The 17,814-nt window shown below is 40.2% G+C and overlaps 3 protein-coding genes across 6 annotated transcripts in view; 2 read left to right on the forward strand and 1 right to left on the reverse strand.

The window, feature by feature from the left end:
• Positions 1 to 1,259, forward strand: part of LOC109964621 (ceramide synthase 5-like) — a 6,926-nt gene extending 5,667 nt beyond the window's left edge. The window contains exon 10 of the mRNA XM_020608059.1: positions 546 to 1,259. Within this exon, the coding sequence (XP_020463715.1) occupies positions 546 to 644 (99 nt within the window). The 3' untranslated portion in view covers positions 645 to 1,259. The remainder of the gene's footprint in view (positions 1 to 545) is intronic.
• Positions 1,260 to 1,320: 61 nt separating this feature from the next.
• LOC109964661 (NACHT, LRR and PYD domains-containing protein 12) lies at positions 1,321 to 6,422 on the reverse strand. 4 transcript variants are annotated; one of them, XM_020608133.1, is made up of 10 exons: positions 6,264 to 6,299; positions 6,127 to 6,142; positions 4,316 to 5,921; positions 4,077 to 4,238; positions 3,787 to 3,954; positions 3,490 to 3,663; positions 2,412 to 2,585; positions 2,150 to 2,323; positions 1,877 to 2,044; positions 1,321 to 1,754 (listed from the first exon to the last, which is right to left on the reverse strand). In XM_020608133.1, exons 3-10 carry the CDS (start codon positions 5,908 to 5,910, stop codon positions 1,685 to 1,687), a joined length of 2,685 nt encoding a protein of 894 aa, XP_020463789.1. In that variant the 5' UTR covers positions 5,911 to 5,921; positions 6,127 to 6,142; positions 6,264 to 6,299; the 3' UTR covers positions 1,321 to 1,684. The 4 variants fall into 4 exon arrangements, with proteins under 4 accessions (XP_020463789.1, XP_020463788.1, XP_020463791.1 ...); XM_020608132.1 differs by lacking the exon at positions 6,127 to 6,142 and having other exon boundaries at positions 6,264 to 6,422; XM_020608135.1 differs by lacking the exons at positions 6,127 to 6,142; positions 6,264 to 6,299 and adding an exon at positions 6,034 to 6,115.
• A 125-nt stretch (positions 6,423 to 6,547) lies between these two features.
• abtb1 (ankyrin repeat and BTB (POZ) domain containing 1) lies at positions 6,548 to 13,529 on the forward strand. Its single transcript, XM_020608137.1, has 12 exons — positions 6,548 to 6,790; positions 7,552 to 7,614; positions 7,704 to 7,759; positions 7,877 to 8,021; positions 8,145 to 8,304; positions 8,417 to 8,462; positions 9,002 to 9,118; positions 9,312 to 9,424; positions 9,522 to 9,620; positions 9,750 to 9,917; positions 10,117 to 10,317; positions 11,373 to 13,529. Exons 1-12 carry the CDS (start codon positions 6,735 to 6,737, stop codon positions 11,577 to 11,579), a joined length of 1,431 nt encoding a protein of 476 aa, XP_020463793.1. The 5' UTR covers positions 6,548 to 6,734; the 3' UTR covers positions 11,580 to 13,529.
• Positions 13,530 to 17,814: the final 4,285 nt, after the last annotated feature.

Consider the following 17,814-nt stretch of genomic DNA (forward strand, 5'->3'; position numbering starts at 1 on the left):
CTGCCTCCATCCTCAAAGATCCCACCCACCTCCTGCATGAACTGTTCGCCTCCCCACTCTCTGGCCGGAGGTTCAGAAGTGTGAAATGCAGGACCACTAGACTGAAAAACTCTTTCTTTCCCTCTGCCATCAGACTCCTAAACAGCTGACTCAGGATCTACCTCAAGTAATTCCATCTGCACTACATTCTCATTTTGCACATGCATAATTGCACAGTGACTGTTGACTACTGCACATGCTGCTCCCATGCAGCACACATTCTTATTATATTCTTATATTTGTTTTATTATATTGCTGCATTTGCTGCTTAAAGTGCCTTAGATTTTGTGTTACTTATTTATTTACTTTATATTTCATTTGTATTTTGTGGCATTCATGTGTACGGCGAAGTAAGAATTTCATTGTACAGGGAAACATGTTTCCTAACTGTGCATATGACAAATAAACACTTTCACCTTTGACCTTGACCAGTACACTTTACAAAACTGTAGACTTTAGAGTCCTGTTATTCTTAGTAGAACATTCTCCTTTGTTTCATTTTACAGGTGGCAAAAGATGACCGTAGTGACATTGAGAGCAGCTCAGATGAGGAGACTTGCAGCAGTCACACCAGTAACCTTAATGGGGAAACTCATGGCCGCTGAGTCCAAAGAAGGGAGAATGCTTCGTCTTTTTTTTTTTCCCCCCACTTAAGTTTGCTGAAATATCGAAACTGAGAGAGGATTGGCTGGAGGGGAGGTCCATGTTTGGACTTAGCACTGTCTTGCTTTGCCAGATTTACAGTGTATGAGGTTTACGCTTGTTGCTTACAGTAGTAGACAGAAATGTGTGGTCTGTGCACCTCACTGTGTTTTCTCAACATTAGTAGTTGCAGCAAAGAGTGCATATCTACACTGCAACTGTCAAAATTCATTTTACACATGTAAATAGATTTAATTAATAAATCTGGTAATATATTTTACAACTGTATAAAAATACGGTGCATCTGTCTGTGTGAATATACTGCTTACTGTCCTGTAAGCGTAGAAATTCCAAATGTCTCTCTTTAAAATACCAAAGGTTTCCTAATAAAATGTTAAATCAAATCCAGTGAGTCAAGTGTTAAAGGACTTTTATTTTGTTATGACTGTAATGCCAATTGTTTTTACTATCAGTTACTGTGTAGATTATTAACAGTCCATCTAAGTTGCCCATAGGAGTGGGTGTGTGTGTGTGTGTGGTCGTGTCTCCAAGTGTCAGCCCTGTGATAGACTGGCAGCCTGTCTAGGGTGGACCCCGCTTCTCACCCAGTGTCAGCCGGGATTGGCTCCAGCCCCCCCTGCTACCCTCTTCAGGATAAGCATTATAGATAATGGGAAAGCGCAGTGGTTAGCACTATCGCCACAAACTTGACCCTTGACCCTTTTCAGGATAAGCAGTATAGATAATGGATGAATTATTAACAGCCCATAACTAATACAGATTTTAATCTACTTATAGAAGAAAAAGAAAAGCAACACACTAACATTTGAGAAACTGGAGCCAGTGAATGTGCCCTAGTGCCATTTCTGCTTATTTCAACAGTTAACTGATTATCTAAATAGTTTCCTTATATTTTTCTGCCAATTTACAAATGGATTAATGACGTCAGCTCCACTTATGATCTTGTAGCAGTCCGTGAGATGGCTGGACTAATCCACCTTCTTCAGTATCTTATTTTATCACACTCTTCCAACAGGTCAAAAGCATCTTCACTGAAGTCATTGTACTTCAGGCTGGAAGAGTCAGAGACAAAAGCAGTGGTTGGGTTCTTGTTTACAAATCCCCTTTTCCAAATAATATGTAAAGTATGCTGGCTCATGCAAGTTTGTAATGAACTGATTTGAATGATGCTTACTTCATTTCCTGCATGTTGTCGCTGTCCTGCATGACCTTGACAAGGGCTGGGACAGAAGCATCAGTCAGCATGTTGTTTCTCATTTCCAAACTCTTCAAAGTCTTACTGGCTGTTATAGCAGCACACACGTCCTCAACACAGACATCTGTCAAACCAGTCATTTCAACACTATGACAGAGGAGGGGAGAGATCTGCATGTAGTGCACACTGCAATGTGATGATAAGAATGGTATAAGGAGAGGGTTGTGTTTTTAAAGTCAACTGTCAACTCACTCCAGTTCCTCTAGCAAACAGTGTGGATGTGCGACGGCATCCCAGAGATGTTTAACTCCTTGGTCTCCTACTTCATTTAAACCTACAGTCAGCGACTTGAGTTGAGAAGTCCCACTTCTCAGCACTGAGCCCAGTTCCTTGAAGACAGACTGGGTTAACTCACATCGTGCCAGCCTGTAAGGTGGAGCAGATTATACATCAATGCTGTTATCGGAATTTCGCCAAGTATTTGTGAAAGGTGGTAATTTACAGGTGACTCTACTCAAGTTTTTCTATAGGACATCCAGGTCGACCAAGGGCTTGGCAGAGCAGCAGTGCCCCCTCCTGGCCCAAATCATTCACTGACAGATCCAGCTCTGTCAGAGAGCAGTGCTCTGACATCAAGGCCTCCATCAAATGGCGACAGCATGCACCTGTCATCTCAGTACCAAACAGGCTAGACAGAGAAATAAAAGTAAAATACAACATCTAATAGACTGGATATAAAGGTTACAATATCAGTTCCAGCAGAGTTGCAGTGCCCCGCCCACTGATTAAGTGAGATTTAATCATCAATTGGTCTATCTCACTATCAAATCTCACTAATAGCCCTGGTTCTTATGAGCAAAATAAGTCATCATGGTTGGTTGTTACCCCTCTGTCTGTGTTGTTCTGATAATCCAATCGACATGTGAGCATGTTCAAACAACAAAACCCCAGATGTGACTGACTATTTGGATTATTGTTCTGTAATGAGCTACACTGTAGTGTTTGGCCTGGGACTGAAAGAGTTGATGGACATTTAGCAGTATCTGTCTGTTTGTGCCTCTTCCCTCCAGGAAAAGGTAGAGGAATATAAAAACTAAAACAAACTGAGACACAGCTTCTTCCCCAGAGCTGTGAAATCAATCACCCCCCCTAACCCCTAGTTACACACACACACACACAACCTCCCCCCTATGGACAGATACAGACAAAATACTGGACCTCTGTAGACACACACCCATGCTCACACCTCTTCCTAAAGACTGAGATTTGCACTGAGCTGCAGCTTATAATGTTACTACACTCTTTTGCTGCTAACATGCTGCTGACCGGATTAGGTCCCATACATCCCTTTTTATTTGTTCTTATTTTTTATAGTGACTTATACAATTTTGTGTTATGTAAATAATGTGTCTTTTAAGCCAAGAGCTGCTGGACAAAAATTTGTTGTGCTACGCATAATGACAATAAAGATTCTTGACTTGACTTTTGCCGATAAATGACAACTATCACACTGTTATTGCTTTTGTGAGTCATGCCACACACACAAAGAAAGGCAGTGGCTGCAGGTTTATCAAGCTGAAACAGAAACTTACTTGAGGCTCTGCAGTTTGCATAGTGGGTGTTGCAGAGACTTGCACAAAGCCTCCACTCCACTGTCACCAATCGTGTTTTCTGTAAGGTTCACCTTTCTGAGCTGTGACTGGCCCGAACACAGAGCTGCTGAAAAAGCCTCCATGGATGCTGCAGTCAACTCGCACCTTTGTAGCCTTTTAATCAACAACATAAAGGCCATTTTTCAAACCTTCAGTTCTATGATTTAAACATAAAGAGACAGGTATAACACCAGACCTTTTTTATATAATACTGCACTCACTATTTAAAGTACATACCCAAGCTCTTGTAGTTTGCAGTGAGGACTATGCAGTGCTTTGCACAGTTTTATGAAGCTCTGGTCCCCGAGCTGATTAAACCTCATTTCTAACACACACAGGTGAGAGGTGGGTGAGGTCAGCACCACCATCAGATCGTCACCGCTCGTCAGTTGGCACCCACCCACACTGAGTATATCAAAAACAACATATCAAAATACATATTGATTGAACTGATTGTTTTCTTGCCTTTGAGAAGTGTCTGTTGACATAAAGATACATTTAAATGAATGCCCTTCAGTTCAACTTACTTTAATCTATGCAGTTTGCAGCTTCTGAGGCCAGTGCACAGAATGCTGAAGATGTCATCTGTAAGTCCGGTATTACTGAGATCCAGCTCCTTGGTGATTCCTCTGCTGATAGCTGAAGCCAGATGAGAGACAGCCCCAGTACTCAAGGTACTGTATGTCAAACTGGAGGAAACAACATATGATGATATATATGACAAAATGAATGGTACCTAGGAATTTGAATCGTTGCCATGACTTACATTATCTTACATGACAGGCTCATAGCTGGAGCCAGGACTTCTGCTTTCTCCTCTGTCAAATTCAATATCCTGAACAGATTCAACTGCTCCATCTCACCGAGGCACGTGATGACATAATTCAAAGCTACACAGTCCTGAAGGCTCAGGGGGGCATAGCTGAATCCCAGTGCTGATGGAGTGGTAATTTCTTTCACCAAACTCTTACTTTGAGCTTGCTGAAGCAGTTGAAAGTAGTGGCTGTGCTCGTCTTTGTCACATCCCTTCAGTGTTGCCTCTAAGCTGGTTAAAAACCAGTGTTTGAAATCCATAATTCTATCAGAGTTGAACTCCCCGAGCAGGGTCTCCAGCGGTCTGCGCTGAAGTGGCTCTAAGAGCCCTGACAAGAAGAGGTCTAGAAACTTTGCATGACCTTTGTGCTTCTCCAACATCTTCTCCACTCCCTCAGATGTTGATTTGTCCAAAAAGAAAGACACAGCCAAGATGAACTCCTGCATCAGCATGGAGTGAAAGGAGAAGACGCATGTATCTGACTCCAGGTCACCATCTACTTGCAAGAAAACATCAACTGAGTTAAGAAACTGCTGAAAATCAAAGAAATTCATTTCCTCTTTGGTGCACCTTGAATGCTGATCAAGAGAACAACACAAAGCAATCCTGCCGAGGGCCAATACTAGTTCTCTGCTGCAGGCTTCGCTCAGTGAGAGTGCCTGAATTAGGTGGACAAGGATCTCTACATACAGCTGAGATAATGTTTCAGGGAGTTCTGCCCCAGCATTCATCAGAGACTTGTAAACAGAACAAACTGTCCAACAAAATCTAGGAGAGGTAGAGAAATCATAAAATCCCAGTGTCCTTTCCATGTGTATTAGTGCTTTGTTGGCAGCAGCTGGGTCAGTAAAGAACCCATTAAAGTAAGTCTCTCTTTGGGGCTTCAGAAACCCCAACATTTCTACCCAGGTGCCTTTCAGAAACTCCAGACTTCCTGTCGGCCTTGTTGCTACCACAAAGGAAGCTCCTTTCAGCAGCGATCTGTGAAGCAGACTCGCCAATAAACAGGGCACTGAGGCTGCCTGGCTGGAGTCAGAGCAGAGGGTGTGGATGGAGGGGTCCAGGCTGCTTCGGCTTTGATCCAGATCATCAAAAACAAACAACACCTCATCGGGCTTTTGCAGGACTAGGGGGACAGACTCAGGAGGGATATGACCGTGGTAGTGTTGCATTAACATCTCCAATGACAGTGTCCCTTCAAGAAACTTCAGTTCCCTGAACCGGAAATAAAAAACATAAGAAAAGTTTTGAAGGCCTTCTCCTTTAGCCCAATCCACAACTAGCTTCTCCAGTGCAGTGGTTTTACCTGATCCTTCTGGACCGGCCACTACAACTGTTTTGCTTTCCCGAGACAGAGCTGTGTGGATGGCAAGATCAAGGGAGATCAGACTGTCGTCGTCTACATCTCTGTCTGTCACCTGAGTTTGAGAAGTCAGTGGGGATATGTACTTATTGTTGTTTATCACACTGACAGGCAGCTCTCCACCAAGAACAGTCGACATGCCCTTTGAGTTCTTGATATGGGTCAACACAGCATCTTTGTCCATTTTGTAAATCACTGTTGTGAGAAAACGTAAAATATAATTAACAATTTGGACTCATTCTCCGTGCGATCGCATGCATGGAGTTGTGATTCATATCTTTAAATAAAACAGTTAAAACTGGCTTACAGTGCAATAAACTGTACTTCCCTACGCTGAAATCTGTGAAGAGTAGCTACTAGCTACGCTGCACATTGTGAAAACAGCGGAAAGTACCGTTACCTTAAACGCGGCGTCGCTGGGAAAATGTGGATGAAATGCGTTATAAAAAAAAAACCCCAACAAAAAAAATTAATAAATTGAATTGAAAAAATTTGTTAGGGTAACGCCTACAATAGGAACGCATGATACATACTTACCAATTAAACCAGGAAGTACAATGTGTAATGTAAACCCTCAACGCTGCCTTACAGTCTCCGATATTCAAAGTTTATGACCATTACCACAAACTGTTACTCATTCAAGTCACGTGCCTGCGAGTAGAAATGTCAACAAACTGCAGTTGTAGTGAAATACAATGGTTATTCATATGACGTAAAATAAAACGTGGTAAATAACTCAGAACCACTGCTATCTTGTGCAGCCTCTCAGTGTTCCGCTATTCTGTATAACCTGTGATATAGCCCATCTAGTCACGTGACAGCTGGAGCTCTTAACCAAAACAGAGGAACCAAACAACCCATCAACAGCTGTGCGTCAAAGTGAAATAGCTAGCAAGCTTCCTCAGCGTCTGTCCAGCAAACTTTGAAGCAACATCAAATCATCGCTCACCTGTCCGGTAGACAGGCCGTCTCAATGCATTACAGAGGACCGAAAACACCGAGGGGATCATGGATGTGCACGATCTGTTTAGTAGCTGCAGAAAGGGCGACACTTGTAGAGTTAGGTAAGCAGCCTTTCAGCTGACATTATTTGGGTTTCGGTGTCTTTTTTCCACGTACTAAAGGCCTATTTGATTTACTCTACATTGTTGCAGTTAACATTATTAGCTTCAGTTTTCCTCAGTCCCGTCTCTCAGAACGTTAGCCTTTATTTGGCCTGCTCTGGGCTGCAGTGTTGCAGCTAAACCCAATGCTAACTGCATCGGAGGTAAACACGGAAGGCACGGTTGCTAACGTTAGCCTCGATGACAGACCCTGTAACTTTAGCTTGGATTTGTAGCTCAGTTCCTAAGCTACTGGTGTCGGATGTTATGCGGAGAATATATCAGTCAGACTGATGTGTGAAAGACATTTCTTCTGCTTTGTGACATACTGGCATGTGCTGCTAATTCTCAAGAGAGCAGCAATGAGTCAAAACAATACAAGTCAGCGCCATGCAGAGTTTTAATTAACTAGTTAAGTATATTTCTCCAGGTGCAGAATATAAGATATGTTTCATATCCACAAAAAAATATCAGTTTCAGTGACTGTAGTTTATGACATATTGAAAATAAAAATGCAGCAGTAAACACTGATATCTATACAGCTGTGTGAACAATGCGTCTTGCCTGTTTTTCCATTTTGCCACAGTTTTATAAATAGGAGCAAACAATGCTCCTGTGTCATGCACCCGTTTAAATTCAAATAAAACTTTATGTATACAGTGTGTTGAGCACTTAGTTTATGTAGTATACTGCTTTAACCACTCATTTCTTTTCTCTCTAAGATACCTCGTTGAACAAAGAGATGTGGACCTCAATGTAAGAGATATGTGGGATAGCACCCCATTGTAAGTATAATTTAGGAAAATAGTCAGAGAATAGTCAGAGTGTCAGGACTAAGACAGCATCATTATCAAGTGGTTGAAACTTTTTCCAGGTATTATGCCTGTCTCTGTGGCCACGAGGAGCTGGTCCAGTACCTGTTGGCTAGTGGTAAGCAAGTGCTTGTTACTTTTTTAAGTAACACAAACTTAATAAAGGCTTAAGTGATGCAATACATACAGTGATGTGCAGTATAGTATAACCCCTGCTTTTATTTTTTGCTTTCAGGCGCCAAGTGTGAAGCCAACACATTTGATGGTGAGAGGTGTATGTACGGCTCCCTAAATGACTCTGTTCGACGCCTGCTCAAAGATTATAAGTGTGTCAGTGTCCGTGCCATGCAACGGGATGATTTTAACTACTTTCTGCACACGTAAGGGTCAAGGATTAACTATTCATGTACAAAGGACAGTGTCATAGATTTTTATAATTTGTGTGTAAAACCACTCCTGCAGTACATTAACCTAATCCAAGCCTTTGTGTGTTTTTGCTTTAGGTTACTGGAGCAGGGTCAACACAATGATGTCAATTTCCTGGTTCATGGTCAAACATTTCCAGCTCACCGCTGCATCCTCAGTGCACGCTCAGAGTACTTCACTGAAATGTTTGAGACCAAATGGAAAGGGAAGAGCTTGATCACCCTCAAACACCCTTTGGTAGATCAATATTGTATATATTGTGGTTGAATTCTGCTGTGTCTCCATAGTTATTACATTGTCACATCTATTTTCCAGTTGTGTATATGGATTAAAGCTGTTTTGATTCCAGATCAACCCTGCAGCCTTTGGAGCCATTCTACAATATTTCTATACAGGTGCGTGTCTATTTGAGCAACAGATATTCCAGCTTCTGCTCAGATAACAGCTTTTAGAGTTTTTATGATCCTCATTTTATTTATATTTTATTGTCACCTTGAAAAAAAACACACAAATTAAAAATGCGATAGTTTAAGCACGTTCAAATACATTTAATGAAAACTAATAATAAAAAAGAAGACCTACTGTATGCAGGTTTTTACCATTTCTAAAGCACATGAAGCGACCATGAAGTTAGTTAGGAAGACTGATAACTAGCAAATTTTCAAAAATTGTGTTTGCAAATGTTTTATAAAGAAAGAGACAATGACTTTTGTTAGTCTTCAAGAACAAATGCAATGTTTTGGTGAGAAACTGAATGTAAACATGAGGTTAGGTTACCACAAACTCCGCAATGTGTCTTTAACTAGGAATGCTAGCAAGCCAGTGAGACAAGACAAGGCCTTTACAGTGAGTTTGTACATTGAATGAAAAGGTACGAGTGTAACTAAACCTTCAGGTCCTTTCATCCATACATTTTTTCCCCTTGATGTTACAGGACGAATGGACATTGATATAAGCCTTGTGGAGGACTGCAGACGTCTTGCTAAACAGTGCAAGATGGCAGATCTCATAGAGGAGCTGGAGAATAAATGCAAACAGTTGTATGAATTCGGTAAGACAGTACTCCTGGTTAAGCTTTACACTGGTAATACATGGATCATTACTGTTTTTTTTTTTTTTTTCCAAATGGACTTGGCATACTTAAACAGAACTCTTCACCATATTTCTGGAGCTGTGATGAACTTTTTCCACAGGAGTTATCTCTGTCTGTCGCTCTCTTTCTCTTTCTCTTCTTCATCCTGAAGTGTCCAACAAGCCGGGAATCTGTGTGAAAGTTCTCAGCCTGGAGCCTCACAGTTGTCAGCTTCAAGAGGAGATGGCTCAGTTAGCAGACTGTGCAGTGCCCACTGAACTAAGAGTAAGGGCAGGCACAGGACAAAAAAATAAGAATTGTGGCACACTATAGATGCTATTGTTTTGACCGATTTAACGAGCATTTTGGTGATTCTTCCCAGGTTGGATTTGGAGAACTTCCCTTTGACAGAGTCGACTGCTTCCCTACTTATCCTGACATCTGCTTCAGAGTCGATGGTTACAATTTCTTGTGTCATAAGGTACACACCCCAACATTCCTTGATCTCATTACAGACCCCTACTCCCTGCCCAGCTCTTGTCACTCCAGTGACTATTAGAGTTTTACTGTGTGTGTGTGTGTGTGTGTGTGTGTGTGTGTGTGTTTCCAGGCTTTTTTCTGTGGACGTAGTGATTACTTTAAAGCCCTACTGGAGGATCACTTCAGTGAGGGAGAGGAGCTGCAGTCCCAGCCCAGCACCCGAGTGATTACTTTACACAATATTTCCCATGAAATCTTTATCCACGTCATGTATTACATCTACACTGATTCCACAGAGGTTAGTGCACACTTTCTGCCCAAAGTTTGAATGGATCATTTTGTGGAATTGTTGATCAATGATGCAGACTTCATTCATTCACTGAGAACAACCAGAAACATGTGCTTCTCATTCTGAAACCCCTTACACAACAAATGGATTGTTTCTTTGACCCACATCATTATTGTTCAACACCTTACCTGTTGGTCTTTTTGTCCAGCTAACGACGGAGAATGTGTTTGATGTGCTGTGTTTGGCTGACATGTATCTGCTGCCTGGGCTGAAGCGTCTGTGTGGGAAGACGCTCGCTAAAACTATATGTGAAGAGAACGTTATGTACATGTGGAAGACGGCCAAGCTTTTCCGTCTCTCTCGGCTGGAAGATCAGTGCACAGAGTTCATGGCCAAAATCATTGAGCGGGTGGGTGCCTGTGCTTTTGTGTTGACACTGCAGGGGGCGTTGTGATGTTAGGGGTATCTTCAAATTCATGCTTTCTTCACTGTATATGTATTATTGTTGATGTTTATACCTTGGATAATGTCTGTAGAGCATTAACTTAACTTGTTCTTAAAAAAACACCTGGTCACTTTGGGATGTAGTTGCATTTATGACCAAAATCTTATTTTAAGCAGCTTAATTGTTCTCATTGAGCAGCTTTATACATACAGTACCAGGCCAGACCACAAGTTTTCAAAAGTAAAAATATTGCAGTACTAGAAATAAAGCACTCAAAAAATAAATTCAAACAACAGCATGTAACATAAAGGCATGATGTTACTAAATATTCATTATTGGTTTGTACTCAGCTGCTTATACATAAATTATTGTCATTATGCCAAAAGAGATCAACCTCTGAGGCCATGTTATAAAAGTTTTTGATAGATTCCAGTTTTCCTGACCTTCTAGTGAGCCTTGCTTGGTTCCCTCTCAGGATGGATTCACACCTGTGTACCTGTCGTATCCAGGGTTGGATACTGAAACCCGGTGCCATTCCCGATGCTGTCATTACACCTATGCTGTGTTCCATTTACCTCTAAATGCGTTAACACCATTTACTGTCCAAATTATAATAAAGTGCACAGTTACTATACTATCTCTACAAATTCCCTTCAGCCATTCTACAAGCATCTGCTCTTTAATTTAAACACAACATGTTGTGAACACCAAACTCTAGTTTGTAACTTTACTGCTCAGGCTGTATACATAAGTCATGTACACGTACACATTGCCTCATTTGTCTCAGCCTTAGTGCCCAGTCAAATTGCCTTTGTGCCCTCCAGAAATGTATAAGATTGATGGCCAAATGGCTTTGCCCTTCAAGTTGTGAAATTTATGGCTTGGTTTTATGTTTCTTTTTAAAGTATCAGTTCTGGTGCCGTTTAGGCACAGGCACGGTTTTTAAAGTGTCATTTTAGCACCGTTATCAGAAAATAATCCAAACGATACCAAGCCGTAGTCGTATCTGTCTGTTACAGTTGGTGGAGCAGGCCGAGTTTGCCGAGATCGTCAAGGAGGACGCTGCATCACTGGAGGAGAGACACGAGACCGATTCTGTCCCCCTGGTGGACGACATCCGCTACCACATTGCCAGCAATGTGCAAACTTACAGTGCAATTGGGGAGGCCAATCAGAAGCTGGAGGCCCTGGAGGAGCTGCTGTCCAGCATTAATATTGACTGCTGAAGGAGTGACAGGTGGAGGTTTGTGGCTGTAGCTGCAGTTGAATGTGAAGCCAGGATGCTCTGAAAGGATGACATATGGTGGCACAAACATCTGGAGAGTGAAACAAAGAAGTGAAAAGAAAAATCATGCTTCTGTATGTCAAGTTTTATTTTATTTACAGTATATTGCTCAGAATATATAAATAGAATGTAGCTGGTTCTGATGTTACAGGGGCATGTTCAAAGACAGTTGTTCATGATGGATGTTTAAAGCTTGTTTGAATGAGACATACCATAATATGAGAAAAGATATTTGGTATTAAGTGTCATCTGTTCCTCTGGAAATTGTGTTATATATTTACAACAGAATACTTTTGCCTTGCACATGCATGCATTTATTTTAGCTGCTAGAACTTTGATTTGCTTGTTATTTAGCTCTTTTAAAATGTGGTTTGACTCCAAGAAACTTAAATCGAATATCATAACGTTATATTTTGATGCTAAAATAAAGTTAAAGGAGTCTATGCTATGTACTGACTCACACTTAAGAAGTGAGTTAAAGAAGCTTATTCACTTTCTTCATCCAGAAATATTTTAACTCATAACTCTTATTTTGAAGTTGCATAGAATATAATTTTATGATGTATTTAACACCCAGAGGATCAGTCTTAAAGACTCTGATCCACCGACTCGTTCATGTAACTGCAAAAATTGTATTAGATGAAGTGGCATGAAATTTGGCACAGACATTCATGTCAAATAACTCAAATAACTTGAATTTTTATTTAGCACCACCATCAGGTGACATCAATGTCAGCATTGGACATCAGGTTTTTACTTATTCTGGGAATAATCTCTTTGGTGTATGACAAAAAAAATGCCTCCAAAACCAACAACATTCACATCATGCTCAGTTGTGCCACTTAGTGATGATTAGAAATGTTAGCATGCTAGAGTGAAGACGTGTTAGCATTTAACTCCACTGTGTTAGCACCACTGTGCCCGAGCGCAGCCTTATATTGCCTAGCTGTCTAGCCATAGTATGAGTCTTGTTTTCCCCACCTTGATTACACAACTCTTGTTGTCATTTAACATGACAGACAGATCTTTGTCAGTGTGTTTCTTGGCACAGCGGCAAAAACAGGAGCCTCTCAAACCATTAATCAGAGCGTGTGCAAGTAGGAAGTTAGGTTAACAGCCAGGTAGGCCATCCAATGGTTTTGCTTGGGATGAGTAAAATTACTGGCCAGGCTTCTTTCAGCCCTGCTGCTGCCACAGATGACGGATTTTTTTTTTTATGTTGTCAATGCATTTAATGTATTCATTGAAAAGAGAATTTCAGGAAAGGTAACATAAATTGGTTCTGGAAGGAATTGCCAACCCTACCTTTAAAGGTTTTAACATCAGTGTCAGTCTTTGTTTTTAATAGCAGTTGTCTTTCTCAGCTGCCTTAAATTGGTTTATCTTGGTATGATGTCATGAAATTTCTTACCAGTGACATCAAATCCATCTATTACATATATTGATAATGACACACACCAAACAATTATACAGTAATTGCCACTGAAATCATTGTTTTGTTTTCAAATTGATTACACCATATTGGCATGTGTGCTGGAATATCCTCGAATCACGTTGAGCCTCCTTTACAGAGGACACTGACATGTATTAAACTATTAGTTTGGATCTCGCTGTCCAAGATGTGACTCGTATTTCTGTCAAGTGTCCATTTCTAAAAAACATGCACTGACTATTTCAATGGGCTTTTTTCTCAAATTGTTTTTAAATCTTGATGAGGGAATAAAAGTTTCAAATCCCTTGGCTCTTGACTCTCGCCACCATGTCTGTCTCTTCATACAGGAATGCGCAATGCCAGAAATTTCACACACAAGTGGAGAAACAGCTGTTTTCTGCTTCATTCTTCAGCCTGCTGTCATTAAAGTTATCAACCTGGGTGTGCAGTGTAATAAATACCGGCAATAAAGGTCAGAAGTGCCAGAAGGTTTGGTTTGCAGTAACAACAGGTTCAAAAAAGCACCAGATAAAGTTTGGACCCAGTCCCTCATTTTCTTTTTTATTGAGCTTTTGCACATTTTACTTTTAGCTTAAAATCTATGCAAATATTTAATATTGTTATTAAAAAGAGGAAGAAACAGAAAACACACATAGTTTAAAAAATAAAATACAAAAACATATGAGAATAAAAAGCTATATAAACAAAATATAGCTACAGTACAGTCTTTTACATTGTGTCATACTTTAACTGATAAAGGGTCTGAATGCTTCTTGTGCCACTGCAGTAATAAGTAACCTGTAGTGATTACTGGAACATATGTGTTTTATGATTTCATCTATAACATCCGCTTTATAGAAGTTATGTTCTGCAACTGCATTTGCAACCTTGACCCTGAGTATTGATATGTGCTCACAGGTGCCACGAGACATTACTCACCGCTGCGGTTACTGCCAATATCCTAATTTGCTACTGGTTAGGGATTACCGCGTAATCGAGAGAGTGGTAAGCTTATACTGAGCCAAAGACTGAGCTGAAAAGCTGTGGCTCCCTCTCTCACTCCATTGTACACCCCACTTTATACTTCCATAGTTACAGTTATACATAAAAAAAAAACATGACACACACCACCTACTGTATAGATGCATGTTCTAGTTTTCGCACCACAGAAAGCATGTGTTTACATTGTATTTAGATAGATTTAGGACTTGGGCCAGTGCCGTGTAGTCCCAGCCAGCCATTATGTAAGACATGGCAGGCTACACATGCACTATACTGAACGACATGTTCCCGCCAAGAAGATCTCTTAATAGGATTGTCTTGAAATGAATGGGGGTCAGCGGCTTGTCACTTTCCCCTACATTTCCACTGTCACGTCAGACAAACAGCAGGCCGATGATGCTTCATAAACACTGACTGCTGCTCAAACTTACCAACCAGGAATTCTGTTTGTCTCCCTGCTCTGCATAGAGGCTCCTCTTGGAAGTGTGTGGTAGTCAGATGCTTACACTTAACATAGTCACAGTAATATGGGATTAAGCCTTACAGGCTCCCTATGAAGTATTAAGACAAGCGAGTGAGCAGTGGTCTTATATTAGTCAGCTTTGTCACACACAGCCAGCTCTCTGAGAAAGCTGAATAAATATATCTGGCCCTTAATCACAGAATTAATGCATCTCTAGCTGCAGCACGGGTGATTTTAGACTTTGTTTTATTAATCAAATGTCTGAATATCTAGCTTGTATGTTTGTGTATTATACAGTACTCCACCCAAAGTACTGTACATCCAGATCTGGGGAGTCTCTGCACATGTGACAGGATTAACTTGTTACAATGTGACCTTAGACAGACCTCTGCAAAAGACAATGCAATAGGTCTTTTAAGTTCATTTTCATATTTTCAGCAAAATCATAGCTTTTTGTAAAGTTTTAGCAGAAACAGAAGCTTATAACTCAAAGATTAAAGCTGTAAACCTGTGATGAATTGTCTCACTGAAGTCCACCTGATTGTTTACAGTGAAGTGGGTACATGCAACATTTTAGCTATATGCTTTAAATTGGCACACAGAAACATTTGCGAATATTAAAGACTGTCTCTGAGAGAGATGAAGCTTTCACTTCCCTTGTGTGTGTTCAGCTACTTTAGATTCAAAGTGACTTTTGTCACAGTTACAGTTTTACAAACAGTGAGCATCCAAACCTGCATTTTTATTTCAGTCACTTTCCTGTTTCCTGGCCGTTTTGTCCTCAGGCATCAGAAAGCAGTTGTCCTGACAGAGAATGAAATGAATGAATGAAACCATCAAACTTGAAGGGATTTTGGAAGGTTTGAAATGCACTTTGCTTTAGAAGATTGACATGAGATGTTGCTTCTAAGGCCAATGAGGAAGTAAAAACATACACAGCATAAAAATAAGGAACAAAAACATGCTATTCTATCTTGTAATTTGATTAGTCTATATTTCTTTAACAAAATTGCACAATTAAATGCATTGCATCATTCTTGGTTCAACAACAACAGCTCCCTTGGCTTTGGGTATTTTCCATATTAGTCAACATGCCTTTACTTCATGTTTTTGAAACAATAGTATAGTTAAAGTTGACTATTCTGCCTGCATAATAAAAACAAGATGATTTATTGAGAATGTCACTCCCAAGGCACCTTGTGGTTTGTATTAGTGGAAACCATCCTGATACACTCACAGAGACACTTTGCCTAAGTAAATAACATGCAAACACATGGCTGTGATGCACCTGCCAATTTGACTTTTCACAATTCAGTTTTTTTCTGAGAAAATAATTTCAGAATTACAAAACTATATTGATGTAGTAGTTTTTCTTGATGGGTTTTCAGAACGTTTTATTAATGATTTATTAACACTTACACAAGTGACTGACTAACCTGCAATATAAATGATGCTTTATCAGTAACGATACACACAAAAATATTGTTGGCATATGTTGCAAGTAAACGTAAATCATAAGCTTATTATAAATGGTCGTTAGAGGATGAGGTGAAGGACGGGCGGAAGGACACTGTGGCTTTAAGAAGCGGCTGCGTGAAGAAGCTGGTGATTTTCCATTCAAACTGCGATACTGGTCGCGCACCAGTCACGATTAGAGTTATACAGTGTACTGAACTTTTTGGGCGTGGGTCCCTGTATGCATGTTGACGAGAGACAAACTGTTCAGAGTGTACGGTGTGGTAAATCTATGCACAGTAATCAAAGAATAGGTCACACATTAACAATAGAAAACAGGCACTCGGCCATGATAAATACTGTATAACCTGCCATGACCTTAAAAGACAGTTGGTTTTACTTGTAAATGTTGTGGTTTCTGGGGCGGTTCCTCTTCTCCATCTACTGGAATATTGGGAATCGGTTTATGGTCTCAGAAAAATGTCACTCCTATTTACTATAGACATGCTGCTTGTGAAACATGATGTCCTAGTTATTTTCACGCTAACTGCGCAACCAACGACCTGAGTAAATTATATTTCGGATATTTACAAAACTTTGTCCTTTAAGCTGCTTTCCTGTGTGGTAAGGCCTTTATAGTTTTTGCATCTTGTGTGTTTTTTTGGAGTGCTGCTGTGATGCGTTCAGGTACGCCTGGGATTCACAGCGACATGTGGTGGAAAATGATTTTATGTCCTATAGTGGTGTCTCCTTCAGGCCCCAGGTGCACCTTCATATTCCACATTCACTCAGAAGTTATCCACTAAATGGATGACTGAATGAATGAGTGGATGAGGGAAAGAATGTCCGTTACACCAAGGAGAGTCTGCTGACTAAGGTGTTTGCTAGCTTATACCTTGTGCTTACTGGCGCAGACTTAATCTACTTCTTCTGTCTCTTCCCCATCCAGTGTAGGACTGATCGATGTGTGTCCTTTGATTCTCCATTCCATCCTCTCAGCAGGATAAAACCTGAGGGGTCACCGTGGTTTATTAATATTCAGAATAATTTTACTATTTCATAAATGATTCTGAAAATGTGACTCTCCCTGTTCATGGCTTAATATTTTTTTTATATGAAATTAGCTCCTGTATCATTTGGAAACATTTATGGTAGATCATCCACTGTATTAAAGCTGTAAGCCTATTTTAACACTAAACTAAAAGACATTCAGACCTCAAGACAAATATTATTTATCAGCTAAATTAATAATAGCCTCTTGTCTGACTGTCTTTCAGGCACTGTGATTTGCTTGATTTGTGCAATATCCTTTGTCAAAACACAACAAAATGTAAAAAAAATCACAAGCACACAAATCTGTTCCTCACTTATCTGATCATTATAATATGTGCATTGATTTTAAGCTAAAAATCAGATAAAATATTAGAAAACAACATAAAATAAAAGCAAACCTTATCAAAAACTGTAGTTTGAAGGTGAAGGACTAAACAGTGTAGCTACGATTTGCACAGATTCAAGCTGACAGTGCAGCGTCACCTGACAATAAATAAAACAATAACCAAATAATTTTTGCTGGGTTCCTGTGAGTTGTTTGAGTTATTATCAAACATCACACTAACTTTCTTTCTGTCTTTCATACAACAAATTAGATGACATCTGTCAAATGTTACATTGCCAAAATAGTATAGAGAGCTTGACACTGACCAAAATATGATGTAGTATTGTGTCATTAGAAGGGACAAAGTGTATATGTGTGTGTGTGCTGTTTGTCATCAGCCGCTCCTTGTCCCCAATTTAAATCCCGCAGAAGAATTGACCAGTTTT

The sequence above is a fragment of the Monopterus albus genome, unplaced genomic scaffold (assembly GCF_001952655.1).
Source record: "Monopterus albus unplaced genomic scaffold, M_albus_1.0 scaffold91.1, whole genome shotgun sequence".
Lineage (NCBI taxonomy): Eukaryota > Metazoa > Chordata > Actinopteri > Synbranchiformes > Synbranchidae > Monopterus > Monopterus albus.

Coding starts and splice junctions, on each gene's coding strand:
- LOC109964661 (XM_020608132.1), bottom strand. CDS start 5,910: ATGGACAAAGATGCTGTGTTGACCCATATCAAGAACTCAAAGGGCATG. Junction 3,955..4,076: donor TGCAAACTGCATAGATTAAA/GTAAGTTGAACT, acceptor TGATATACTCAG/TGTGGGTGGGTGCCAACTGA. Junction 3,664..3,786: donor TGCAAACTACAAGAGCTTGG/GTATGTACTTTA, acceptor GTTGATTAAAAG/GCTACAAAGGTGCGAGTTGA.
- abtb1 (XM_020608137.1), top strand. CDS start 6,735: ATGGATGTGCACGATCTGTTTAGTAGCTGCAGAAAGGGCGACACTTGT. Junction 7,760..7,876: donor CCAGTACCTGTTGGCTAGTG/GTAAGCAAGTGC, acceptor TTTTGCTTTCAG/GCGCCAAGTGTGAAGCCAAC. Junction 9,425..9,521: donor CAGTGCCCACTGAACTAAGA/GTAAGGGCAGGC, acceptor GATTCTTCCCAG/GTTGGATTTGGAGAACTTCC.